Raw genomic sequence first — 27,657 nt, forward strand, 5'->3', positions numbered from 1 at the left:
AGCCACCACCCTCGTCTGTCTGACGATTATTTTTGGACACACTGTCACATGGTGTTCTGCTCTGTTACCACCCGGGTATGTGCGTGCATCTTTGTGCGCACCACTAATATTCTGAGTCTCTAGGAGCGTTCGGTACCCTGGGGCCTAGTCATGAAGCAGAGGTAACATTACCCTAGGATTATCTATGGACCAAAAGCATTGCGGGGTCTCAGAATTACTAACAGGTGCAGACTGAGGTCAGCTGAAAATGTTATCATAGGTCATAGGTCATATGGTCCCCAGCTATAACTACAGAAGGCCTGTGTCTACAGAGGTAAAGCAAACCAAGGGTTTTATATATACTACCTCATGAATATGGATGTTGGTGGTCGTACCTATGACCTTTAGTTGGGCTGTTTTGCTTTGCCTACACTGTTCATCATTTAGTATTGTAATTCTCTGTTCTCCGGCTCGCCCACCATTGTCATTTGTAAACTTTTCTGATCTCTCTCCTTCCTTAACGGCTACAAATACTCGCTCTCAGTTAATAAGAAATGACTTAAATAGCGCAGAATCCCAGCACATGGCCATTCTCTTCCCACTTTATTCAATTTGGGGGGAAATAATAGTAAAAAATGTTTTGGTGAGATGAAGAGATTGGGCGCTGAAACTAAAAACTATTTGTTATGGACAAAGACCGTTATATTGCCATAGAACCAAAATTATAAAGCTGAAAAAGTAGCGAGTAGTCAAACTTGTCTGAAAATCTGAAAACTGAGATGTCGAGATTAATATCCAGTAAACTGTCAAAGATCGACGCTGGCGATAAGAAGCATCCTCATACAGAGAAACACCACCAGTGTGGTAGACATGAGAATATCAATGACTGTATATAGTCCGATGATCATTCTCTGTCTAGTCCTGTCAAAAATGACAACATACTATCGGTTATTATGTATCAAAATATCCGTCGTTATGACAACTGAGAAATTTAATCGTGCACTGAAAGCTAATCTCTTTTAACGACCCGTAATGAAAGAATCTCTGCTGAGAAATTGTAATTTACAGTTGACGATGTAACCCAAATGATTTCAAGAATCTAGTATTATTAGGAATATCATCATCATGATCAATCAATCAATCAATCAATCAATCAATCAATCAATCGTCATCAATCATCATCATCATCATCATCATCATCATCATCAGCATCATCATCAGCAATGCTGAAGTGTCCTGTCTCTCTAGTTGGGTGGGCGTTTGTAGTTTTCTGTTTGTGTGTGCGCACGCGTGCGTGTGAATGCATGCCTTTAAACGTGCATGAATAAAGCCGCAGGTGAACTGGTTAAGCCGCCTGAGGTCTGTGCAAACATATTGCACAGCTTCCGGTATTTTCTGCCCAGTTCTGTGCAAACACCACGGAGCGGGCACCGGGAGAGCGGCCGATAAGACCGACCGCTTCACACATCGCATTATGCCACACGTTAGAGTTGAACCCATAGCAGTGTCAGGACGGCTGTTGTTTGTATTTCGTGTTCGCATGAAACACTACAAAAGTGTGGCTTTCCTAACGCTGTTCTTCAAGTCCAAGCTCACGAGTTTATGCTTTCTTGAAAGTTATTAAAATAATTATAAATATTTCAATATAATATTACTTATTACATTTATAAATAATCATAAATTTTTATTCACGAGCAGTTGTAGTAATTTTTCCGGAGGTCATAACACAAATTGTCATGGGTGCTATTGTCTGTTGTGCATGTCTAATGCAGAACACAGGCATACAACAGATGTAGTACAAACGGTCATAGTATATGCTCCTGAGTTTAATAAAACCAAGATAGCAGCATTCCACAAATGATCTTACAGGATTATGCAGCACGGGGAGTATCTTCTAACTAATATTATTGTCGTCTTTGCCTCTACTCCCCCTCCCTCCGGACATATATATATAGTAAATACACATCCAAGCACGCACAGAGAACCCTTGGAAGCGACGACGTTGTTAGTAACATGGAAAAAAAAATGTTGATATAATTGATGTAGAAAAAAAAGGACATGGATGTAGACAAAAATAGCAATTCTTCAAAAATTTGACTATGATCAGAAAATCGATGCGAATTATTTTCACAGCACGCGCAAACACACTCCTCTGTGTGTATGTGTGTGCGCGCGCGCGCGTGTTATTCATACACACACAAAAAATGAATATATATTTCATAAAAAATAAGTTGATTGATACAGCGCTTTACCCCACCATCAAATGCAGGCTCAAAGCACTGCCGTTTACAAAAATTTAATAAATAAAAATAAACAAAAAAGACAGATGGTCTCAAAAGGAAAAAGTTGGAAGCAGTGTAGCGAATCTGAAATGATGTCTCTGTCGTGATCTTCTTTGACATTGCGCAGGGTTCGGAACTTCCATTACGAGGACTGGAGAGACAGGAAATTGAAGGAGGCTTAATCATTGATGTCTAGTATTAAGTTATGGACTTTAGTGTGACTAATGAGGATGACGGCCGACTGGAGCAAGCTGTCCAGTCCAACATTGATGATAATGCCATGGCTTCGTCGCTGCGCGATCGTTAATGATGTCCCTTTCACTTCAATCACTAAATGTGCATTCAGGCAGCCAGATGAATAGACACAGAATAATTTCAGCATTTATTGAACAGGGGGTTTCACGACAAGGTCAGAAAATGTAGCATAAGCTCGAAAGTGACATATATGTCTAGGAAGGAGCCCTAGAGATGGAGAGTGAGACAAACGCGTTTTGAGGTTAATCAACGTCAAAAATAGAACAGCGAAAAAGGAAGAGAGTTCAGAGGACAACACGAAGGAAACGGTGGATACGGAAAGGATGAAGAAATAATGAGCCAGGAGGAGTGGTGTCTAGACAAACACACTCAAACAACAAGCAGCAGGACACGACATCCTGTGGAGGAAAAAAAATCTTGTACCTACAGGAGTTACGAGAACTCTCCATCAACGTCTCACGTCTTGTCTAGACGCCCTCACTGTGGGAGAGAGTCACACAGGCGGCAGGCATCTTCCCCAGAGTGCTGTCTTCAAGACCGACTGTCTGCATACAAGAGCGCAGGCTATAGGGAACCGCCAGAAAGTAATTTGGGGAGGAAGTAGATTGACTATCTACCTGAAGACAAAGTGAAATTTTGTAGCAGCCTAAATGACCTAATGCAGCCATCAGAAGGCAGCAAACAACTTTTTTTCTCCTAATATCTCTGATGTCTTTTGAGCAAAAGCTGGGAAAAAATGAACAGACAAAAAAAAAAAAAAAAAAAAAAGACAAGAAAAGAAATTAAAAAAAAAAGAAAGCTAGCAAACAAACAAAAGAAATAAAACTAATAAAAAGGAAGTTAAAAGGCAAAGAAGATGAAAGAAAGAAATGAAAAGAAAAAAGGTTTAAAAAAATTAAACAAAAATAAGAAAGAAAGAATTAGGTACAAAAAAGACAGAAAAAACCACAAAGAAAGAAATAATGAACTAGAAAGAACGAAATAAAAGGAAGTTAAAAAAAAAACCCAACGAATGAGCAAAAGAAAGAAAGAGTAATATAAGTGTTTGTTGTGGGAATATGACATCTCTCCAGAAAAGATGGTGATTTTATAAAGATTATCCTATATATTACTCTACCAAAACACGTCCACAGAGCGAAAACACGAGCTCTGGACCGCGATGTAGCCCTCGTTATCGCTGACCTCCGAGTGAAGCGCAACAAGAGAGAAACAAACCGTTACTGTGAGCGATGTGACAATGATTACTGGGTGGCCAGTGAAAAGTCAAGTTCTGGCTACCAGAGGCAATTAATCCCGCCTCTCCCTCTCCAGCCTCCGTTTTATTGTCGGCTTGTCATTTCTCCTGTTTTTTTTTTTTTTCTCTCAGCCGGCTGCACGGGTTTGGCCCGTCGTTCAACAACGTTCATCCACCGGCCACGTCAGATCGATGAAATACTAACTTCATCGCCATTTGGCTCATAAACGCATCAAGGCTGTCACCGCTGAAACCAACGACAAAGTTTTATAAAAAAGGAAGGGTGGTTGGGGGTTAGAGGGGACGAGAAAGATTGGACAGTTGGGGAGAAGTAGGGGGTTTGGGGGGTTGGGCGAAACCTGAGTTACGATCACGCCAACTGATGCATCGTTGGTACCGACGCAGCATGTAGCACGCAACATGCAGCAAATTCACGCATGCGGTTTGCAGGGCAGATCCCAGCTGCCTGCTGTTCTGGCAGTGCGGTATCGACCCTGCACTCCACCCGAACAGAGTCTCTGGCAGGGCCAAGCATTTCCGTTCAGTGCACACGGCAATGACGTCATTAAGCTAACAGCTTATCGCGAGAAGTAATTTTAAAACAAAGCTGCACGGGCAAACTGATGCCATAGTACAAAGATCTCAACCAAAAGTCTCACCCCACCATCCCGCAAGTTCTATTCGTGGCCATGTACAATTGTGTATTCATATGTGCGTGTGTGGGTGTTGGCGTACTTCTATTTCTTTCTCCTTGTTTCATTTTGTAATTTGAATTTTATTTGATCTTGTTTTGGACTAGTTTGAACTATGGTGTGCGTATAGTCTCAGTTAATCCATTGTGTGTGCACGCACGCGCTCAGTACTAAGTAAGAAATCAAATTGCTACATGCAAGTTTTCTACTGTAGAATATACAAATGTCTCCAAAGTTGCATAATTTGCACATGAACAAAGTTGTCCAGCAGTTCCAGACTGTTCAATAATATATTATCTAGGGTTGTCTTTGCAATTTTCTTTCGCAATCGAATTCATGCAACAGCAGCAGCGTGCATGTTGTTCTGTTTACCGATAGTTCACTTGGCTGGTCAAGAAGATTGTTGATTGTACAGTCTGATAAACAGTCTTCTTTGTCACGTGCATTTTAGGAGTACTAACAAGCCAAACCAAGAGTTTAGAATGATGCGCGGTAGGACGTGTATAGGTGGACTGCTGTCTGTCTGCCGAGACCGACGCTCAGCCTCCTGCGAAGTTCTTCGCTGTTAGTCTCGGTGAGCCTTAACAATGAATATGACTAAACCGGAAGCTTTGTACACATACCTGCCTCGTTTTAGTAATCGGAAAAAAAATCGTCTGCCAGCAGTCCAGTAATACAAGTTTGTGGTAGGACCCGGTGTGCATTGTCTAGAAAAGTGGAAGACGAACAGTCGCTCATTGACAGACATGCTTCGTTTCGTAATGTTTTCTTCTAGGCGAATTCCTCGCTTGCCAGATCTGAAGATGATCAAAGAAAGTTCGATGCATTTTGGCATATTTAGCTCCCTTGTTTGAAAGGCCTTAAATATTTATGCTGCAGGAAGGGACACGTATTATGTTGAACACGTGACTGCGCTTAAACCCATGCGGCCATTTAAAAATGTCCGAACTTAGTCATTTATTCCAAAGGTGTCTTGTTAAGAAAGTGCTTCATGTTTGTGAAAAAATTAGATCATCACAAGATGAGAACGCCCCAAAATATATGCGCGCGTGATTCATTATGCTTATGTGTTTGTTTGCATGTCTGTGAAAACATGACGATTATTAAAAATGTTGCCAATGCCTCTGTGTGTGTAAGTGTGCGCGCGCGTGTTTAAAAATACGAGACAAATCGTTTATTTGGAACACCTATCAGCAAGCCTGTACATCTCCAATTTTCCGCAATGCAATTTTCTTCCACGCTGAAACAGTGAGCACAGACAGGAAAGGAAATTGTCTCGGGGAGAGAGTAGCAGTGGCAGAGAAAAGTAAGAAGGTATATATTATGAATCGTCTTCCCGCTAACACCATCAGTGAGTGCGAGGGTTAAGCTCGGTGATTTCCACTGACGCACACTCGAAATGAACTGCTTTGGACTGCATGGCCATCTCGGTCGCCTCGTCATTTTAGTGCTCTTGGAACTCCTACGATGCGCGTGGCCTCCTAAGCCTCAAGAAAGCAGCGGAACTGTCTGCCTAGCCCTGTTTGCGAAGATCAGAAGACTGATCACTTCTTCCATCCATCTAGATCTTTAAAGATTGTGGTTCCTCTGTTGGAGTCGTGAAAGGAAAGCATGGTGCGGTGTTCGCCTTTCAAAGTCTCCTCGAAGCATGTGCATTCCGAAAGACCTTTTAAGATTTAAAGTCTTTGCGCATGCCGACTAAACAGGGTGACTTGAAAAGCCCGAGAGTTTTATGGCAAGACGACAATTTGACTGGTGTAGTGCAAAAGCCAGAAGATGTTGCACGCATGCATAGCAATTTTAAAGACCGTGTTTACTACACGTACCGCGAAGGGAGGGAGTGACGGGATAGACAGTAATGACCAAAACTCTGGGGCGCCATATTTTCCGTCATCAGTCCTGTGGTTCAACGACATGATCAGCGGCTTTGTGTGTCTAATACTGGAGAAGAGGAATCAGGGGGCCATTAATCTACGTCGCAGTCTCTGTGGGAAATTTGTTGGTGCTTTTAACAGCGACCTTTCTTGCCTTCAAATTCTTGTTCCTGTACTTTTAACTGCAGGGACGTGTTCTTTGGAAAAGGAAACAACCAAACAATAAAAGCAAAATAAATCAACCCATTTCATGAACTAAAGCTAGGGGATCTAAAAGAAGGCAGAGCTAAAAAGTAAAAGCGTTAATTCGTATATCATTACCTAAGTTTCTGAGGGAGGCATGGGAGGCAGGCTGATGGTTTGCGCGCTCAGTATTTGGAGCAGGTCGCACTGGTTTTTGTGCTCGAATGGGTTTTTGGAACAATATCGATCCCTCCTTACCCAATGGATATACCAACACTGTAATCTAGCAGGAAAGGAGAAGGTTGTGCTCCGCCTTCCATATGTTATCCTCTTGATAAAGTGAATCACTTACAATAATACACTGTCCCTATGGTTACTAATAACTAAGGGGTCTAAGAAACCTATATTCAACTTTTGTTGGTATCTGCCTTCCATACATTGTGTCCTTTTTGGAGTGAACGGGCACAGCAGTTATAAATGTATAGATATAAAACAGTATAAAAATTAACCATCTGAAAGTTATGGACTTTATGTAAGGGGATAAACGTTTATAATAAAAGGAATTTTTGACACACAGAAGCTTAACAGCTAGTTTCCCTACAAAACGTTATGGAATTTTATCCATATATGAAAAAAAAAAAAAAAAAAACACTCATACAGTCAAACCCTAGAAAACGGCAGAAGTTAAAAAAGTAAAAATTACAAAAAACATAAAAGGAGCCAACTCTAAATAAAAACAAAAAAACCATAGAGTACAATCGATATTTCAGCAGCTACAATGAACTTTAAAACCCAAGACGGTGCGAACGGAAGGAAAAAGAAAGAAATTGCGATTTCATCTGACAGTCCACAGCACGGGGTTCGCAGTTTTCTCGCGGGATGGGGGGTTGTTCGCACTCATCCTTGAACGTCTGGCGGAAACGCATCATTTAGGTGATTTTCCTCAGGAGGTCCACCAGCAACTGTCGTGTCAGGGGCAGACAAGTAGCACATTCCCATTGATCCTCTGCGTGGTGTCCCTTTGAGATGCGTTAGACGTTCACCCGCACTCAGCACTCAGTGCTATCTTTAGAGTCCATGCATAAATTAATCGATCACTGTACGCCTTCTCGCAGTCAAAACTAAAAACAGCATCAGCGAAGTAACACCTTGTGATTTACAAAATCCTTGGACTACAAAGATACAAATATAGTCGCGCGAACAGGGGCTACTAAATGTTTTCTGAACCATCTCAGATTCTGCTGTCTTGGTTAAAAACAATTTGTTGGCTGTATTTCACTTCTACCCCGACTGTGATATCGCCATCAGGGTATACAATTACCCCTGTCACTTTAAAACAAAATACTATTTAATTCTCTTCCAACTTGTGGCTCTTCATTTCCGTTGCACTTGGTCATACCTTTCATCGCACGTACATTTCTCGCGGCAATTTCAGAATTCTAAGAATAAACACAAAATTATGCATGGATATCTTCAACTTCTTCCATTGGTTGGTTGCATTGGTAGGAAAGTGCTTTCACCTGGAAGTACCTAAAGAAAATCCTCGAAGTTAGGCCTGTGGACAAATGTTATTAGTAGAGAGTGTGCAAAGATGAGATTTGAACCCTAGGCCTCTCTCCACAGTGGTGACAAAAGAGGGTTTTAATCACTACACTACCAGGCGCCCCATTTTTCTATGTAAAATCTGGGCGGTTATAAATATTAAAAAAACCTGTCACTGATATGTTGAACAAACAGCCATTTAAACTCTAAAATATGTAACTGAAATGCCAGAAAACAGTTCATGCAGCAGTGCCTGAACATGATCCCCCTGATAAACTCGCTCCAAATTAATCTTTTTTGAGGACAGTCTTTTCAATTTACAAGCATTAGTATTCATATCACAGATGTTTTCAGGCACAAAATTGATTTACTGAGGACAATATGGTATGGTTTACTGACAGAAAAAACAGTATGTAGCAATTAGTGAGTTATTGTGCTTCATCTGGGGATTTTTGTATTTTTGTAGCGTTTTACAGCATTGAAGTCATAGTCATTTCTATCAGCCATAATTGTCTAAAACAACTGGTGTCAAAGTGTTTGACAGCTGAATACAACACAGTACACAGTACAAGCAAGCAGACTTTCTTCAGCAATAAGTAACACTACACTGTTTTAACAAAACATATCAAAACAGGCACTGATAATCTCACTGATTAATTTAACAGCATAAATCAATAATCGTGCAGAGAAGACTTAAAAATTGATACCTCTGCACTTTTTCTGACATAAGGAGTTGTCGACACAGTACAATTCAAAACCCTTTTAACCCACATCATGTGGGATAAACACACGCAAGATATGTTTGATTATACTGGGTTGAATATACTTATGTAAGATATGACTATTGATTGTATGTTTCTGCAAAGGTGAAGTTTATGCTGATGGGAATACTAAAACGTTAAAAAGAAATCATTATTTCATTTGTTTCTTACTGGTGGTAAAGCAGTGCTATGATCGAGGTACAGTTTATATTTTGTGAACTGCTGAGTAAACACGCTTCCTCCTTTTTGGCTGTGTATTTTATTTGACGATCTTTACTGTCATACAAAATATATTATAGGTACAGCAGTCCTACAGTAGTGATAAGTTTATAGAAGGTTGTAATTGCAATAATTTATGTGCTAAATTTTTAGCAAAGATCATAAACATTCTATATTATGGAAATGTTCATGTAAACCCTAGTTGCATAGCATTCTGTAATTATGTCATATTTATCATCAGGCTACTAAGCAATAAACATCATCAACTAGTCAGTGGTGACCTTAATCAACTAGTCTCAAAAAACAAAGCTGTGGCAATTAATCTTATATTCTAATAATCTAATAAAAATTTAATCTTAGAATGAAGATTTATTGGAGAACTGTTACAGTAACAAGTAGGAGAACAGAACTTTTCCTGGACTTGCTACCCAGCCTATGCCCTATCTGGTTACCATATGACATAATCTGTTACAAACATGAAACAAGCAATTTAACTGGTACCTCTGATATGGTTGACGAGGACCAATGACCCACATTACACATTCAGTTATATGAAATACAAAATATAACTGATATTTATAACCAGAATGGAAGACTGATAAGATAAGACAGCTTTGTCATAAAATACACAACAGTCACATTCAAATCTCTATTGCCAACATTACCTATTACTAATGTAAAGAATATGCAAAAGCAAAAAGTCTAAATAATTCATTAAGATCATATAAATTGGAGTAACAACCTTTCCAAATTGTCTAATAGTATAAAATTGTTTGTCTAATGGTACAAAATTGTTTGTCTAATCACTCTAATGGTACAAAATTGTCTGTCCAATACGGTACAGAATTGTCCAATTGTCCTTCATGATTCCTGTACTTTTTAAGCTTTATACCCCTAGTGAAGTTATTGATAACAAGTACAATTATAGAGATGTGAGTTGACAACGTCAACACTTGCAAATACAAAGAAAGAAAAGAAGAGTGCCTCCAAAATAAAATTCTACTTAACAAAATATTTTGGTTTACTTTGCATTAGAAATAAATTATTTTCATAGAATGGCAAAGTTCTGGTTTACACTTTTTTTTGGTAATGAGCAAGGAAAGAGAGCTATAAAGCTCCTCCACCACATACACACACATATGTACTTAACAACATAGGCATTATAAAGCCCATATTTAAAAAAAACCTAGGTACTCAAAAATACCTACTAGACAAGGATAAAAATTAAGTGCTACAATCTGTTATCAAATGTTAAAAGTATTTTTGACAGCACGATTTAATGTATCAAAAAATATAAATTATATCAATGATTGCAGTAAAAAAAAAATACTAGAAATTTCTTTTTTATACTGTCAAACCATAATTCTGTGTGAAATACAGTCAAACCTTAGTATCAGAATGTAACTCGTTTTAGAAAACTGTTCGGATATTGAATATTCTGATAAGGAAAGCCAAAGTTCCATTATTCTTATGTGATTCCTTCCTACCCTGCTTACGCACTTTCTCTAAATTAAGTTTACACAGTTTATAACACTAACGTATCTATTTTAAGTCAGCATAAGAAAGATGAACATCAATGTATAATAAGCTAACAAATAAAATAAAATTTTAGGTTATTCTGGAAAATGTCATGCTTTTATGCAGCTGGCTAGCTCATGTGCTGCCTTTTTAGAGTATTTGGATGTCCACGCCTTATGTTTATTCATAATTTAATTTTTCAGAACTTATATTTATGCTTTGATTTGTTATAGCAAGATCTAGGGGGGGGGGGTCAATGGTGGGTTATTTCTCTATTTCTTACACCAAAAATTTGTATACCACAGCTTCTAATACAAAGGTTCAATTTTATATGGCTACAACAGCTCTGACACCCAAACTATGATTATTAGAATTAAGTGTGAAAGCATAAAACCTTAAACAGGTTGTATTTGCCAGTAATAATAGTAGAAAAAAGTGAAATAAAGATTGTCCTGCAGTTCAGTTGTCTTCTTCTACCAAATATAACGCACTACTTCATTACAGATAACAGAAAACTCCCAAGAAAATAGTATAAAATAAAGAAAACCTTTGAATGCATATTAAGTTTAGCTTCAATTCTAAAACTGTAAAGAGGTTTCTGCAGTCTCAGCATCACCTGTTATCTCACCAACTTTGCCTATTCCTACATTTTGTGCCAGAATGGATTTCCCCCAATAATCCCCCTAATTATGAATCATAACCCTCTTTATGCCCCATCCTTGCCTCATCTTGCACAACATTTGTGTGGGATGGATGGTCATATTATAATGAGATAAGGCTGAATATATAAAACTGGATAGCTCATTACGCAAATATAGAGTTTTATATGAAATGTCAAGACACTCTTCTTAAAAAGAATGAGAAAGAGCAAAACAACAACCTTAAGCTGTAGGCTGAAGGCAAAAAAAGGAAAAGATAAAATACAAATGAGGAAGTACATGTAGTCTGAGAACAAATGAAAAATATGGAAAGAACAGACAAAAAAGGATAGCAAGTGGGGGAAAAGACTTCAAGGTAAGAAGTATCATGATTTAATTTATGTTGATATATCATGGATCAAAACGAACAATGAACACATTACTGCACATTAAGTATGAAAGGTGCAGTTGGTATAAATATGATTATCATATGGAATTGCTATAAAAAAGGCCTTTAAATCACACAGCTCTAAATAAAGCACCATGTTGTTAGGACTTAGACATATATAAGTTTTAGGAAGACTGATATGAAATAGAGTGTAAACCAAATCTCAATTATGAAAAATAAATGAAATGATGAAAACACAATCCCATAATCTTAACACTGATTCGGCAAAGAAAAATAAGATGTCTAGCATTTCTTACAAAATAGCGATGATCTGAAAAAAAAGCTGGCAGTATTTGGCTGCTGACAAAGCCTTAGATGTACTACTTTGGCTTTTTAGGTGAAATGTTTATGCCAGCAATTTAAGCTTTCTTTTTTTATAGGTTTTCTACTTTTGTGAAAACATTAAATCTTGTAGGAAGGAGAAGGCAGACCCAGCAATCAAGGTTGAAAGTGGAAATTTGTCTTAAATTAAAAAAAGCCCCCAAAACACCTGCATTCCATGATCTTTTACGAACTTCAAATAATATCACAGACCCAAATTATATATATATATAAAAACATCATTAGCCAGTTGCTGTAAAGAAGCACAGATGTGACAGTGTGTTTGGCTAAAGGTGATTTAGCTAGGGGCTGTAATTTTGGTGTGAAGTTACTGAATTGGGGCAACATGAGGACAAGCGCCTTGTCTCCATAGTTATAAATGGTGTCCATATCCCATAGATGCTGCTTTACCCCTGCGGCCATAGTTATAAAATGGTGGCAATGATGTCCTGAGGTAAATAAACATGAAGTAGTATCGTTCGGGTTTGGACACTGCAACAAGATTTTTGCCCATGGTTTCCTAATTTTGCCAAAGGACACAGACATACCCTTGCTTCACTACTAAGCCTCTAGTGGCTAGTGTGCTTGACTTTAGAGCAGAAAGTATGTGGTTTAAGAGAAGAGGGGGGGGAATTGGTGTTTTACGCCGTGTCAGCAACTAAGGCTATATTATGGCAAGCAGCCAGCCCTGTAAACAGATGTCACGTGCAGAGAAAGATCAGCGTGCCCGAGACGAGAAATGAACTCAGGGCAGCCAACCTTCACTGTATTGGTGACAGGCGCTAACAGCACTAACCGTTGCGCCACCGGACCGCTCCTGTGGTTTAAGAGAAGGTAAGATGTGAGAGAAGAAGAGAGTTGGTCTCTGCTCTAATCTACGTAATACCTAGAGATAGTAAACAACTTACAGTGCACCCCCTCTTAGCCCAAGATACCAAGATAAATATGCTATGATACATTTACTTTGACTTTTATCTATTATACTGTGCTTCACAGTTAAGATCCTCTTTGCAACCAAGGGATCTGTTACTGATCAAAATGCATACCCAGAATTAACAACAGTGTTAACAATATGGGAGGAAATGAGTCATACATGCTACAAACAGTTTTGGAAAGCAGTAATTTTATGCACCATCATTAAAACCCACAAAACGTATAAAATGCATGACAGTCCCAAAAGCTGACAACTGAAATACTTCTGTCCTTCAGAATAATAATAGAAATCAGCAGATCAATGAAATAAAAAAAACAGAATACAGCAAATAAAAAAAAAATAAAACGGTGCAAACCGAGACAAGTCAAAGTAACCATGAAAAATGAATCATACAAGCACACAACCAGACGCTCTTTGGACATGCATGTTGCATACATATACCCTCCTATTGACATCCACACTTACACATACTTATATACAAACAAGGCATCAACATGATAAACCTAATAATAATAATCCCACAATACAACCCTTCCATAAGAATCCACAGCGTCCTTAGTTAAGACTGACAAGTGCTCTATTATGAAACCCATTTCGGTATTGAAGATCAAATAACTGCCCTCAAAATACTCAATATCTTAAGCAGATATGACTCACAATTTGTGTGATGTTTAAAGTACAACATACAAAGGAAGGCAAGGCAGGAGATAAATGATATTAAATAAGGACTCATCAACAAATGCAAATGTCGCTTAACAAATCATCACATTTCGTTTTATTATCACAGTTAAGGCTTCCTCTATGCTGTCATCAGCTGACAGTCTAGTGGACAGGAATAATGTTAAATGCATGCCATTCTTGCATCAGTGACCTTGAGATGCTGCCTCTGCATGACCTGTGGAGGATGATGGTCCTGATCTAGCTGATGTAAAGGATCCTGCTAGGACAGGCTGAAGCGATGTGGAAGGTGATGCTAAGGAACTTAAATCATTCTCCCTTTTCTGCTCCTTCTCAGATGTCTCTTTATCTTGCACAAGGGCTTTCCACAGCTGTGGAAGAATGCTGTTTCTCACACGAGATAAATATTTTTTTGGCTGACTAGATTTCTCCTCTAGAACCAAGGGGGCCATGTTATTGCTAGCTGCTGTATCGCCATCCTCCCTGAGCTTGAACACCACCAGATCATCATCATCATCTTCTTCATCATCATCTTCCACCTCTGTGGTGGGCACACGCTTATAGTATCCACCATTAGCATGCATTACCTGACATCCATCCTGATCATGCCTGCTTCCTAATGTCCTGCTTAATGTTGACATTGGAATGCTCTCCCCTTGCACCAAAGATGCTCTGTCTTGTGGCTGCTTTCTTATCTGCTGCAACCCTGCCACGATCCCATCATCTGGCAAATGCGAGCTGTTAAAATTATTAGCTGCGGTAGCAGAATTCTCAATGGAGCTGCCCCTTAATGCGCTGTCCAGACTCGTCTCCTCTTGTGTAAGTAGCTGAGCTGTTTCGGAACTGTCACCAGTACTAGAGACAGCCATAGCTGAAGAGTTTCTATTGCGGTCTTGGGAATGTTGTCTCTTCTCATCATTGTAGCAGAACATGTATTCAAAGGTCTCATACAAAGCGAATATGAGACAGAATGCACTAGCCAGGCACAAAATCTGCAATAAATATAGTGCATATTTGGTAAAAGATGGCTCATTACAAGATTCTGTAGAGCAGGATCCACCCAAGAGCTTGGACAGAGGGTGGAAACAGGAGAAGAGATGGCAACTGAAACTTCATTCAGTTCCAGCAGTAGGCCCATGACTGACCCAGAGATGGACAAATTTTCCACATATACTTCTATGTTATTATATACTATAGATAAAAATGTATATCCAAGCATCTGGACATTTGGTATTATCAAACATAAAGTATACAAAACATATGGTATAAATATTCGGGGAAGAATTACATAATTACATAAGAATTACATAATTACAAGGAAATCCACTTAGTCTAGGTGCTTTATTTGATTTTACTGTTTGCTTAATTTCAGTTACTGGACTATTCATTATGCAGTCATCAGGTCTCAAGTAATTTTTAATTTTGAGGAGACGAGTGACATTATAAGAAGCCAGGTCTGCTCTACACCTGAATCATGTCTAGGTTTTAAGTGTTTTCATTGTGATGTTCAGGAAATAAGTGAGAAAAGTGCAAAGGACAAAAAGATTGATCAATTGGTGGACATTCTTTCTGAAACAGTCTTTTGATTGAGAGACTTTGGAAGCAAAGAAACAAATGAGAATTAAATAAGTGAAGGTAAATGGGATAGAAGGCGTGGGTGGGAATGGGGATGTAAAAGCCTTACCTTTAAAGTCTTTTCAGACAGTGGGATGTAAGGAGGAGCTGTAACAGGAGGTGGATCACATTTAGGGGTGAAATTTGTTGCCAGAAATTTGCCACTCATTGCATCCTCTACCTCTCTGCGTGGACACAAGACATTTTAAAAATGACTCAATATGCTGCAAAATACTATTAGATGCTACAGAAAAAAACTGTTTATCATAATATTGCCTTAATAAGGTTGCTGCACACAAGAGGTAATGTCTCCCAATGTGCTTTCCTAACCAGATTATTGAATATGTGACAGCCAATCACCAACATGTGACTATGGCAAATGACCATCATGTGAATGGCAATATAAATCCAATGAGATCTTAATTATGCAAGAAGTATAACACAGACAACTGATTACCTTGGAATACCAAGTCATTGGATAAATAGCAAAATTACTTTTATCTATCAGTTCAAGAACACTAAAAAATGTTTATCTTAAAAAATCATTATTGATATAGCCTATAAAGTATCTTTGTAATCATTTCCATTTATTAATTTAAATCTCTGCCTGCACAATGCACTGAAAAGGCTAAAGCTGTACTGTTGAATGCAACATTTCTGAATGAAAAGACAATTTTTTAAAAGTCTGTGCTGCTCTGTGGCTACCACTGTAAATGAAACCATATTTTAATTTTTGCTCACACATACCTGTGCATATACACAAAACCTATTATTCTAACTTAAAAACAGGGTAACAGGACAGACGGACTACAGTTATAATGCAAAAATGCTGTTTATGTCTTTTTCTTCCTTTCAGTTTTACAGACTAGTTGCAAAGCATCTCAAAGAATGACCTTCTCCTCTGTTGAAAATCTTGTGGTGTCATGGGCGTCCCAAAAAGAGTGAGACACCATTTCACTAGGCGCCCTGGCAACAACACACTAGGGAGGACAACTGTAAAAGTAAATAGAAGAATTAAAAAAACTTTAAAACAAACTGTAAGGACAGTCCAAGAAGTACTATATAGCAAGTAGTCTGAATAAAGATGGAAATCTGTAAAACATTTGCACAACCTGTTACTCTTCACATCCAAATATTGGAGTTAATTAAATCAGGGGTAAAAGAATATTAAAGACAGGGCTTCTGCTAAGGCTAAATTCTTTGGGGTCCCAGGGACCCCTTCTTCAGATTTTTATGGGGTCCCTGTTCTTCACCCAAATTTGAAGGGGACCCCATTGACGAAAATTGAAGGGGTCCTCCGAACTGTACTGTACGCAATTTTTTGCGTAAGCAGAAGCCCTGAAAGATAACTCAAGTTGTGATTTATATCTGTAAAACTTTAGAATTTAGACATATCGCTGCATCTGCTGTTTGCAGGAACTTTCAAGAATAAGAACACTTATTATAAATATGAAAATGTTAATCCGTTTTAACAGTGTGTGCATATCTCTATCCTATTCAACATGATCTTTAAAGCATGGTTGAGCTTTAATGTATTTATGTTGAAAAATATAATGTTTTTACTAACAGGCAAGTCAGGGTTAAAAAAAGTCTTTCTACATTTCAAATATGTTCTCATTATTATTACTACCTCCATCAGAGACCAAAAGCTTCCAGGTTCCTGTAGGTTGCTCCCCCCAACATCTGACTGTTGTGAATGTCCAGTCAGAAAAACCCCTCTGTGGAGCTGAAAAACAGTAACTCAACTTTCTAAACTGAGAGCTAAATCAAAAATAATTTACATAGCCTCTTCCACAAACCCTATCCAATAAATGCTAATTTTAATTGTCTCTAAATTACATTAAAAAACTTCCATGAATAATGAATATAACATTCTAATAGCATCAGAAACAGAAGCAGCACAAAGGAGGTTATGCCTCTTTCAAAAGCTAAAAGTGCCAACAAAATCAGTACATTAGACCCTGAACTTGTATTACTGGACTGCTGGCAGATGATTTTTTTCCAGTTAACTGCTAAAATGAGGCATGATACTACAAAGCTTCCGGTTTATTCACAATTCAGATTAGCTATAAAACAAGGCATGATATTATAAAGCTTCAGGTTTAGTCACATTCTTTGTTTAGGCTCGCAGAGACTAACAGCAGATCCCTTTGCCAGAGGCTAAGCATTGGTCTTGGCAGACAGACAAAAATCCTCCTATACACATCCATAATGAGACCAACATTAACTGACCCATTTATTTAAAGGTCATTTATTTTTCTGACACTGACTTAGAGATTTTAAGGAAAATTTCCTTTATCATTTAACATAGTTGACAACAATGGCAGTAGTAACATGACAGCAACTATTTCAATCATCTCTCACTTGTCATTGGGTCTTGGGGCACCGATGATGGATAAAGTGCCACTGGGGCATTGCAGACTGATGGTAAGTTTGCCCCGGAAAGGATGAGTTAAGCTCAAGGTTATCTGCACATACTCCAGCATGAAAAGGCTGTAGCCTGTGATGTCGCTTGCAGTTACTGTTTAAAAAGTAAAACGATAAAAACTGTAGAAGAAATGTTTCCTTAAAAAGCAACTCTTCACATAAAATAAGACTTTCTTGCTCTCAAAAACGGATGTGGTGTACATTTCAGCTAAACTGCAAAGCATCTATGCAGTTGCACAGACACACACGCAAGTGTTCAAGCATGAGTACACAAATGTATATTACCTTCGATTGTAGTCACCAAAGGCCCATAAGTACCACGAGGAATTGACCAACCAGATGTGTCTTCTTTTGAATACGAGGTCATCCAGGGAACTGGACGCCACACCTAAACACACACACACACACACACAAAGCAAACTGTGTCGACATAAGCACTTCACTCATAATTCATCCAAGTAAGATCTTATTAATTATGTTTCATAGTATAAACTAAAGACTTTCCAGCATTACCAGGAAACCAAAACTAAGCAAGACCAACAGTTGTTTTGGCCAACATGTGAAAATAAAATGTGAAAGGAAGGTCTATATAGCAGTTAGAGGCACTGGTATCTTACAATGCCAACCTACCCTAGCAGCATTGACCAGCCTCCAAGCTTTGATCAGACCAAAGCCATGTTTGTGGCTGTGATCCAGTCCTGCTCCATTTTTCTGCCAATGGGCCATGTCCACATCAATCTGTTTCAAGAAACAGGTGTTTTGCTGAGAACCTTTTATTTTAGTGCTGTTCCCTCCTCTTGCCAATATGCAGTTTTGGTTCTTAGCACAACAAACTAAAGCAGCAGAGGTGCAGTCACTGGGAATGGCAAAGATTATTTCAATTCTGAATGAGACAAGGAGTGGCAACAACAGGCAGATAAAAGAGGAAGTAAGGGAGATCAGCTGAAAATGAACTAAAACAGTTGATAAAACATCATTCAGCACCCTAAAGGACAGAGGAAAGTTTTCCAGCCTCAGGTCTAAAGGGGTCTCGAATTAGCAACATTCAGATCAGCAGTAAAGCCCACTAACTGCTTGGCTATGGTGTCTGCCCAAAGAATTATTATCATTTTAATTATGACCTTGACGGATGTCACAATGATGATGTACTGCACATCTCGCCAGGTAAGGCAGGGTTGCGCTTGCAGCATGAGGGCAATCATCCCTGCCACCAGAGGAGCTGCTGCACTGGTTCCTGTATGTTGGTCAGTGCAGCCTACTCCACCCTTTTGCAACCAGTCTGTGGTTACCTGGAAAAAATATGACAGTAATGTTCTAGTTGCACTGAGATAAGGATAAAAAGTCACTGCAACATTGCATATAATTACATGACAAAATACATAATCTAAATATACAACCCTTTCAATGACCACAAGTACGTATAAAAGATTGAGTGAATGTAAGCATACATAAGTGTGTGTATGTATATGCGTGTGTGCATGTGGATGAGAGAGAGAGAGAAATAAAGACAAAGAGAAGAGAAATGGTATACACCTGTATAAAACATACCTTTACTGTGTAATCTTTGCAGTGGAACAATTTAACAAGACAAAGAAAATTCCATGAGAATACAAAAATGGACATCCACCACAGTTTAATGAAACACATGAGCAACATAAAAATGCATCAACTCAAACAAAATATCAAACTCAGAATATCCCATTGTACATTACAGAGTGACAAAATACTATAGCACCATAAATGTCATCAAACAAAATACATTATTGAATGACATCTGACTTACAATGTCTCGCATGCTGGCAGTGCCACTGCTAAATGTCACACCAAGCATGGATGCACACTCTTCAGCATAGTATGGCATTGCACCTGACTCATCCACAGCACCTGTAGAGCAGGTGAATCCAAGATACAGAATGTGCACAAAGTGCATTTGTAGAAAAAAGTAGAGTTAGCAAGTAGAATGATGAAAGAAATAAGTATTTGTGAATAGTAACTAAAAAGACAAATTGATAAATGAAAAATATCATGCAAAATATAGAAGTTGTTATAATAAGACTGATAAGCCTTTATATCAGTATGTAACCCAGACTGAGGACTGATTTTGTGTCTAAATGTAATGCATTAGTAGAAAAAACTTCTCCATATCCAAAAAATGTACTTATGCGAGAATTATAAAGCCTGAATTCTCTGACCAGTTACGCTTTAACTGATACCTAGCAACACGATCATTTTTAGCCTCAATTCTAAAAATATTCACAGAAGAAAATACCAGACTTAAGCTTCATTTTCAGACTGAGGCACTAAATATTAAAATACTAGAGCTTTTGAAAACACGGCTGGTCTAATCCCAGATATTGTTTTATTTTCTTGATGCACAAAACACCTGATAAAGTATGACAAGTAAAACATCAACAGATAATATAAATGCAAAAAGAAACAAATGCTAGATTATTTCTGTAGCTGTCTGAATTTATCTTTTCACAAAGCACATATTACAAGAAAGCAATGCACATGAAGATATTAAATAATATCCAGCTTATAAAGCCTCCATTGCAGGCAACGTTTGTATGAATCGTATAATCCAACTTACCTTAAAAATGTTCATTATATGTCGCTTTAGAAAATCAGAGTTGAGAAAAATGATGAAATTTAACAGATAAAGCTCCTTCAAAATTTGAAGATAAATATGACTCTTGTGGTTCATGTCATCAAATATTAGAGATGATGATGATGATGATGATGTTATTGAAACACTAATGTGAGGAGAAGGGGAGAGAATATTCACTATTACCAGTTGTACACTGGTATTTCTGCAGACAATTTTAAACAAGAAAGATCTTTTACCAATAGTAACTGTGTAGACAGAGTTGGCGTAGCCATCATAATTACAGTTGTCATGTTTGTTTCCACCATTCCCACTGGCAACCACAAAAATACTTCCATAACCCTGCCTTCCAAAGTCAACACCATACTTCATAGCTTTCTGTAATGACATCATCTTATAAAATAAGTTGTGTTATACCACACTTACAGATAATAATGAAAATAAAATTTGTCATTTGCAACATGGCAGACAATAGTCAAAATACAGTGAAAAAAAAAGAAGAAAAAAAAACAAAAAAAAAAGCCTTCTAGAAATTTCAGATTGTTTTAAAAATACTCCAGTAAAAATGTCTCAAAATCTTTGATGAAGATGAAAAACAAATTCACTAAAAGAAATTCTCAACCTAAGGAGCAGCAAAGGATAGAGACAGCAGTGTATGACAAAAGTTATCCTAAAGAGTAAACTCACTCCCTAACAGTATCTAGTTAATGTTTTACTGAGGCATAATCAGCTTTGTTTGTCAACTGCACAGTGTCTGCAGTGTTTAACGAACTAACATGACCTGTCTAAATATTGCTTTGAAAGTGAACTCACTGCAGCAAGAATATGAGGTCCATCTACTGTTTTTCCATCATCATCAGGACCCCAGCTTCAAGATAAAAGTGAAAAACATTGGATAAAAAAACAACTTAAAATTCTTGGAGGTAATAATGATTTTATAAGTAGCAGAAACTTTGCCTTAAAAATATGAAACTTTCAATTCATGAATAAATAAGCAAGCAGATATAAGTGAATGCATGCATACAGATATAAGTGAATGCATGCATACAGATATAAGCGCACAAATACATGTGCATCAGCTTAACATGCATGATGTGATTTTCATCTCACTATCTTTATATAAAATAAGGGGGGGAAATGTTTACACATAATAGATGCTGATCTGGATTTGACTAAGAGATATTTTTACTTATTTTACAAAACAAAATACCCACCTGCAGCTATATACAGCATTGATATCAAACTTTTTGTTGAAGGCTTCTGCTTCTAAACTGTCTGTCATGGGTCCATCTAGAAGACGAATGCCTGCAAAGATATCAAGCATAATTATTAATCCTGCTCTTGACTACTCTGTTAATATGCAGTTAGGGAGGTTCTTTGGCTATGAGGTCAGCACACTTTAGAGTCAAAGGTTGTGAACGTGAGGCACAAATGATCTGTCCACTCAGCAGTAGCTGATCAGTCAAGAGAGCTAGTAGGCTACAGAAGATAAGAGTTGGAGGCCCATCTTTTGTATGCCAGGTCTTTTAAAAAGTGAATTACTGACAATTCACTACACTTACAGTCACTAGTCTATAGAACTGTCTACTGTTTACCAATGCTTAAATATAAAAATAAATGTATAAACACCTAGAACAAACCCAAATATTTCACTTCTGTTAAAGCATTCAGCTTGATTTCTAATATGAAAAAATATCAGAAGGCACAGCAGAAATGGAGGTAACTACACACTATGTTTAACTCTACATGTATGCCTTGCCTGAGACTTTAGCTCCATAGGCCACACCCACTCCACACAGATTGTTGTTGGCAACCGCACCAATCTCTCCAGCGCATCGTGTTCCATGATGATTGGATGCTGTGGAAATAAAGAAACACCTTGCTACTGTACCTATTCTTCAAGTCCACAGAGACTTCTAACTCAATCATGACATCATATAAAAATAAATTTCAAAGTATGGTTTTAGAGAGAATTTATTCTGCTTTTGTAGTGGATCCTATGCTAGAACAATAGGCAAATTTTCCAAGTAACTGTAAATCCAGCTCTTGTTCGGCAGCAGATGCTCAAGGTCTATTGAGATAGGCATTTCAGATATAGGTAATGCATGGGCAAAATATGCACAATAATCACACAATCTGCCTATATCAAAATATTTATGTATATAATTCTTATTAACTAACAACTCAAATTCAGGATCCCTGTACAAAGAGCCTTCTAAAACTGACTTTTGGCTGGATTAGGCATTGGATCAGGGTCGTTGTCATTCAGATCCCAGCTGCCCAAAAAGTTGTAATTGTTGTGCAGGTCAGGATTTGACCACTCCAGACCTGAAATACAAGGATAGGTGAATGGTCTTTATCTTGCTAAAGCCCAGGTCAGGGAGAATAATAAGTTATTTATTTTATGAAGAGTACAGTTCAAGTAAAATGTTTGCTCTCACTACACAAATCTGAAAATAACAGTAAAATTACAATGAAAATTAAAGAAGCAGCTACACTCAAAAGTACAGTCGCAAATGCCAGTATTAACAAAGGCTAACTTTCAAACAACAAACTGATTACCATTCACACTAGCCCTTGCTAACACATAGCAAACAGACTAAAAGTATAAAAAGACTGATGCCAGATTGGTAAATATATATACATATCACAAGACTACTGTAGTTCTATAGATCAGGAAAAGAAGCCAGAAACTATTTTTTTTAAAAAAGGGGATTACTAGCTACTGAGCTGATGTACAATGTGAACATAGGGGCATTCACTATAAAATGTGTGGCAAAGTCTAGACTACATGGGATATTTTAAGGATACAGCGAGAGAAGTCTGTTCAAAATTTATACTGCTTATGTTCTTTGCTTTAACTTTGCCTAGAAACCTCCCGGGTAACCTGCTGGTCCTAAGCCCGGATGAAGGAGGGTTGGGTGTAGGGCTAGCAACCCCATCCTGTAAAACAACCCCTGCTACAGAAACCGCAAATACAACACAAGCACAACGAAAGCCTGGACGGGAAGATCTCTCTTCAGATGGGCCTTTGATGCATGTTGGCGAAAGCCTTCGGGAAGTCAGCTCGCCGACCCATCTTCTCACGGCCAAGGCAAAGCCCAGGATAGGGACCTGGAACATTAGAACCCTATACAAGAGAGGGAAATCAGCTCAGGTAAACCAGGAAATGAAGAACAATGGCATCAAGCTCCTCAGCCTAAGCGAGACCAGGTGGAATGGAAAAGGCCAGACCAGACTTTTGTCAGGGGAGACTATCATCTACTCTGGACATGAAGACCATGACCATGACCACACACTGATGACATCAGAGGCTACAAGAGCACTAAAAGCATAGGAACCAGTTTTCCCACGACTTATGTCAGCTTGGTTCAACTCCAAAGGAAGAAAGATCACCATCATCCAGTACTATGCACCTACCAACGCAGCTAAAGAGAGGAAAAGGAAGACTTTTACAACTCCCTACAAGCTCTGGTTGATCGTTCTCCAAAACGAGATCTAAAGATCATAATGGGTGACATGAATGCCAAAGTTAGAAATGACAATACAGACAAAGGACTCATAATGGGAAAGCGTGGTGTGGGCAACTGCAATGAAAATGATGAACTGCTCGCAGACTTCTGCTTGTTTTATGACCTTGTAGTTGGAGGCACAGTTTTTTCACACAAAACCATTCACAAGACCACCTGGACTTCACCTGATGGAAGCACCCCTAATATTTTGGGTTGATTCTAGAATGGTTAACTGTCAATTCTATTGTTGTCTTTTGTGCACAGTGCACCAAGCTTGACTCCACAAGGAGAAATTCACTCTACAAATTGTATTATTATAATTATCATTATTAAAACCAGGCGAGTATAGCCTTCAGCCTTGTAAAATTTATGCAGGATGAAAAAAATGGAAGTAAATCTTACCATCATCAACCACTGCCACGGTAATACCTTTTCCTGTAATCCCTTGTTCCCATACACCAGTCACATTTATATCCATTCCCTTTTCCACATTGTTGACCTGAAATTTTAAATAAATCCTCATCGCATCAATGTCAATCTGTCTGCTACCTCTCTATATGGCTTCTCAGTAAATAAACACTGGTCTTGCTCACTATCCACCAATGCTGCTCATTTGCTTTGACATTGAAAGTCATCAACACTATTGTACTGTAAGAGAAACTTGTAAAAAAGCTTATTTTATGCTTTTATGCAAGGGACACTTCCAAAACTGCTTATTATAAGTAATTAGAGAACTTCAAAAACATTTTCTTCTCCAGGAAAATAAATTTGTTGCTGTTCAGCAAAAAAATAACAGACAGGACAGAAAAGACCAGTTTTGCCTCTTTCCAGTCAGAAAAACAAGCTGAGCTCTTAATCTATGTATTTTTCCCACTTACAAACACTGAGAAGATGCTTACAGTACCACACAAATCTTAATGGCTCAGTCCTTAAGAAAACAAAAGGGAAAAAAAGTAATAATAAACTACAAATAGATCCAAAATACCAGATGCCACTGATGGTTAAAAACAGGGTCATTAAAGGTAATAGATCTTTTCTGCCGGCTGTGTACACACTCCATGCTAAACCAAGCCACATCAAGATGCAGTTGTAGACTTGCTTCCACTCTTTTCTTCACCTGGCACAAAGCAGAGCATTCAACATAGAATTTAGGCATGGTTTAGACTTTAGAATCATGGCAAACAAGAGTTGAAATATAGTTTTTAAAAAGGAAAAAACAAAACAAAATTTCAGGTTATTTTTAAAATACTCCAGTGAAAATGTTTCAAATTCACCAAAAATGGCAAAGAGAACTTCTTAACTTAAGGAGCAGCAAAGGATAGAGGCTCTAGTGTAGCTCACAAGTTACCCTAACGAGTAGAGGCTGTTCTTTTTGTACAAAAGAAAATATTAAGTGGAAAGAAAACACTTCTTTGCTATGTATTTAAGTTTGGTAAACATTTTATATCGCATATTTTTTCTAGTTAAATATCATTAGTTTTAAAATAAGAATAATTATAAATATATGGCTTGTAAGAAAGATATCTTCAGACTCACCTGCAAGAAAGTTTCACTATATTCTTTCAGCAGTTTGGAATGGGCCTTGTGAAAATCTTGGAAGACATTTGTCCTGCCAAGGACCTTTTCCTCCTCTTGCAGATCATTGTGATGACACAACATGAAATGATCATAAAATTCACCCACTTTCCCAAGCAAAACCAATCCAGCATCTTGAGCGACTAAATTGGCAATTTCTTCATATATCAGTATCTTCTGAACCTCTTCTACGTTGTATCTTAGATCATAATCGCTGGAGAGATTTCCCTTGGTGATATTTACTGAGCTAGTGGATGAAGCTCCTGCAGTCACTATATAATAAAGGTTTCCTGCTTTGGCATTGTAATGTAAAGGCTTCCGCAGCTGGACAGTCCAGCATAAAGTTTCATCTGAGTTGTGGGAACATCGATGTGCCATTTTTGATTGTGATAAAGCAAGAATTGGGGCAGAATCAGTAAATTTCCCAGCACAATACAGCATCAGCAGCAATAATTGTAATGTAGTTTCAGCTGAGCATGTGGTCATTTTTTTAATTGCTGTAAGTGAAAAAAGAGTGTTTACATCCCTGATTAAAATATAGCTTTAATAATTATAATAATAAGTAAATTTGTAAAGTGCTTTTCCCATTATGCAAGTTCAATGCATTGTACATGAAAGACTAAAAACCCAGTCAATATCAAACATGTTTCCTTATTTCCTAGTAAGTAAAGCTTGATTTTACAGTAGTAAAGAGACTGGTTTTGGACACGTAGCAGAAAGGAATTTCAATAGGAACAATCTATTAAGCACAAGAAGAAATTTAAAAATAGAAACAGTGTTGTAACTTCACTGGTATTCCTCATTACAAACACTGCATGTCAAATGGTTAGCGTCTACTCTGAGTGAGTCATATCCTGTAATATCTTAAAAAGCACTTATTATTATATACCTGAAAATTATATTTAGCCACAAAAAAAGCTAATTTAAAAATTTATGGTCTACTAGTATTATTAATCCTGCTGTTGCTTTAGCACTGTACTTTCTTGTAAAGTCTACTGAAGGGAATCTCCAAAATGGCTTCCTTAGCATCTCCCGACCAGCTGACAAAAATGAAGCACGCTTATACTGTAAAAACAAGTCGTTAATAACAAGATAATGCAGAAAAATATATAGTTCTTACATTGTTTCTTCGTAGAACCTCAGAGTTGCCTGGAGTAGCACCCTTGTAGGCCTTTTTTTGCTTTTATTTTAAGGTGTACATTTCAGTTCTTATTTTAGGAAACCTTTCGTATATCTGACTGCATGAAGAATTTCCCACAAACATCTGCAAATAATATTTTAAGAATAAACACGCATCAAAACTGTACTTTCATTTTTGTCCTACACTATTATCTCTACTGTTAAAATTGCCGACTGACTGCGAGCGAGAGAATGACTAAGCTAGGCGATTGCGTCCCTGAATTAAATAGAGAAGTTGAGTATTATATTTTGCGGATCGATAACTTATTGATCATCTTCATACTATTTAAACCAGTATACAAGACCTGTTTGGACGATAAGCCGTCCCCAGCTGTTGCGTTGCCGGAAGTAAACAATCCCTCTATAAAGTTAGAGTTATCTTCCTTTGGAAGGAATGAACTCTCGTGACTAGAAACTAAATTCGTCAACCTAACAAGTTAACGGTTTTACTCATAGACTGTGGTTTTACTGGTGGTACAGATTCTGAATAGTGAGACTTAGGCGATTAATAGCTTAATTACACTGACTACTTCCGCCGAAATAGGGACAGGTTGGACCACAGGATGACATGTACACGTCCTAATTTTATCGGTTTTGCAAAATGCGCATGCGCTGAACATTCCGTGTCGTCTGCACTCTTTTGGATTAAGACTGACTTTATACCGGATAAGCACGAACCAATATCCTATATACGTCCGTGGCATACCTGTTTGGCGCATCGTTTATTTTCTAGTTGACTGAGCACCCTCCCCAACCACTGAATGGTTAAATTGAGCCATCATCCTTCCTGTAGGTGAGAGAGTGGGGAACCTTTTTTTTTCTGAAAGGGACATTTGGATATTCATAACACCATTCGCGCAATATGCAAAATTTTCAGGCTAAAAATTAATCTGCAATATTTTATCAAGCAGTAGTGTTGCCACAGTGTGATAACGCGTTTGCGACATAGCAATCACAGTCTGCCTGACACTGACTGTCCTCTGACTCACCACAATACAGGCCGTGCATTCGACGGTGAGCACACGTGTCTGTCCAGTCATGTACTCGATCGTACCTGTCATGTCTATCCCGTAATGTCTGTTCTTTGCTTGCCCCTCAAACTATACGTCGTCATTGTGATTCACAGGGAAGGAAAGGCAGTGATGGAGGTCCGTTACAGATAGTGTACTCTGGTCGTTGTCAGGCCC

The 27,657-nt window shown here is 38.0% G+C and overlaps 1 protein-coding gene across 1 annotated transcript; it reads right to left on the reverse strand.

Moving 5' to 3' along the window:
- Positions 1-8,388: 8,388 nt before the first annotated feature.
- LOC112568367 (proprotein convertase subtilisin/kexin type 7-like) lies at positions 8,389-26,842 on the reverse strand. The gene is made up of 19 exons (XM_025245644.1): positions 26,776-26,842; positions 26,412-26,555; positions 25,253-25,788; positions 24,702-24,833; positions 24,119-24,215; positions 22,431-22,532; positions 21,964-22,062; positions 21,419-21,509; positions 21,018-21,072; positions 20,444-20,582; positions 19,383-19,483; positions 18,721-18,888; positions 18,230-18,337; positions 17,885-17,987; positions 17,537-17,693; positions 16,803-16,888; positions 16,066-16,165; positions 15,243-15,357; positions 8,389-14,550 (listed from the first exon to the last, which is right to left on the reverse strand). Exons 3-19 carry the CDS (start codon positions 25,775-25,777, stop codon positions 13,744-13,746), a joined length of 2,985 nt encoding a protein of 994 aa, XP_025101429.1. The 5' UTR covers positions 25,778-25,788; positions 26,412-26,555; positions 26,776-26,842; the 3' UTR covers positions 8,389-13,743.
- Positions 26,843-27,657: the final 815 nt, after the last annotated feature.

This window comes from Pomacea canaliculata, linkage group LG7, assembly GCF_003073045.1.
Source record: "Pomacea canaliculata isolate SZHN2017 linkage group LG7, ASM307304v1, whole genome shotgun sequence".
Classification (NCBI taxonomy): Eukaryota; Metazoa; Mollusca; class Gastropoda; order Architaenioglossa; family Ampullariidae; genus Pomacea; species Pomacea canaliculata.

Coding starts and splice junctions, on each gene's coding strand:
- LOC112568367 (XM_025245644.1), bottom strand. CDS start 25,777: ATGACCACATGCTCAGCTGAAACTACATTACAATTATTGCTGCTGATG. Junction 21,510..21,963: donor CTATGGAGCTAAAGTCTCAG/GCAAGGCATACA, acceptor ATATCTTTGCAG/GCATTCGTCTTCTAGATGGA. Junction 18,338..18,720: donor TCATTGTGACATCCGTCAAG/GTCATAATTAAA, acceptor TTCTTGAAACAG/ATTGATGTGGACATGGCCCA.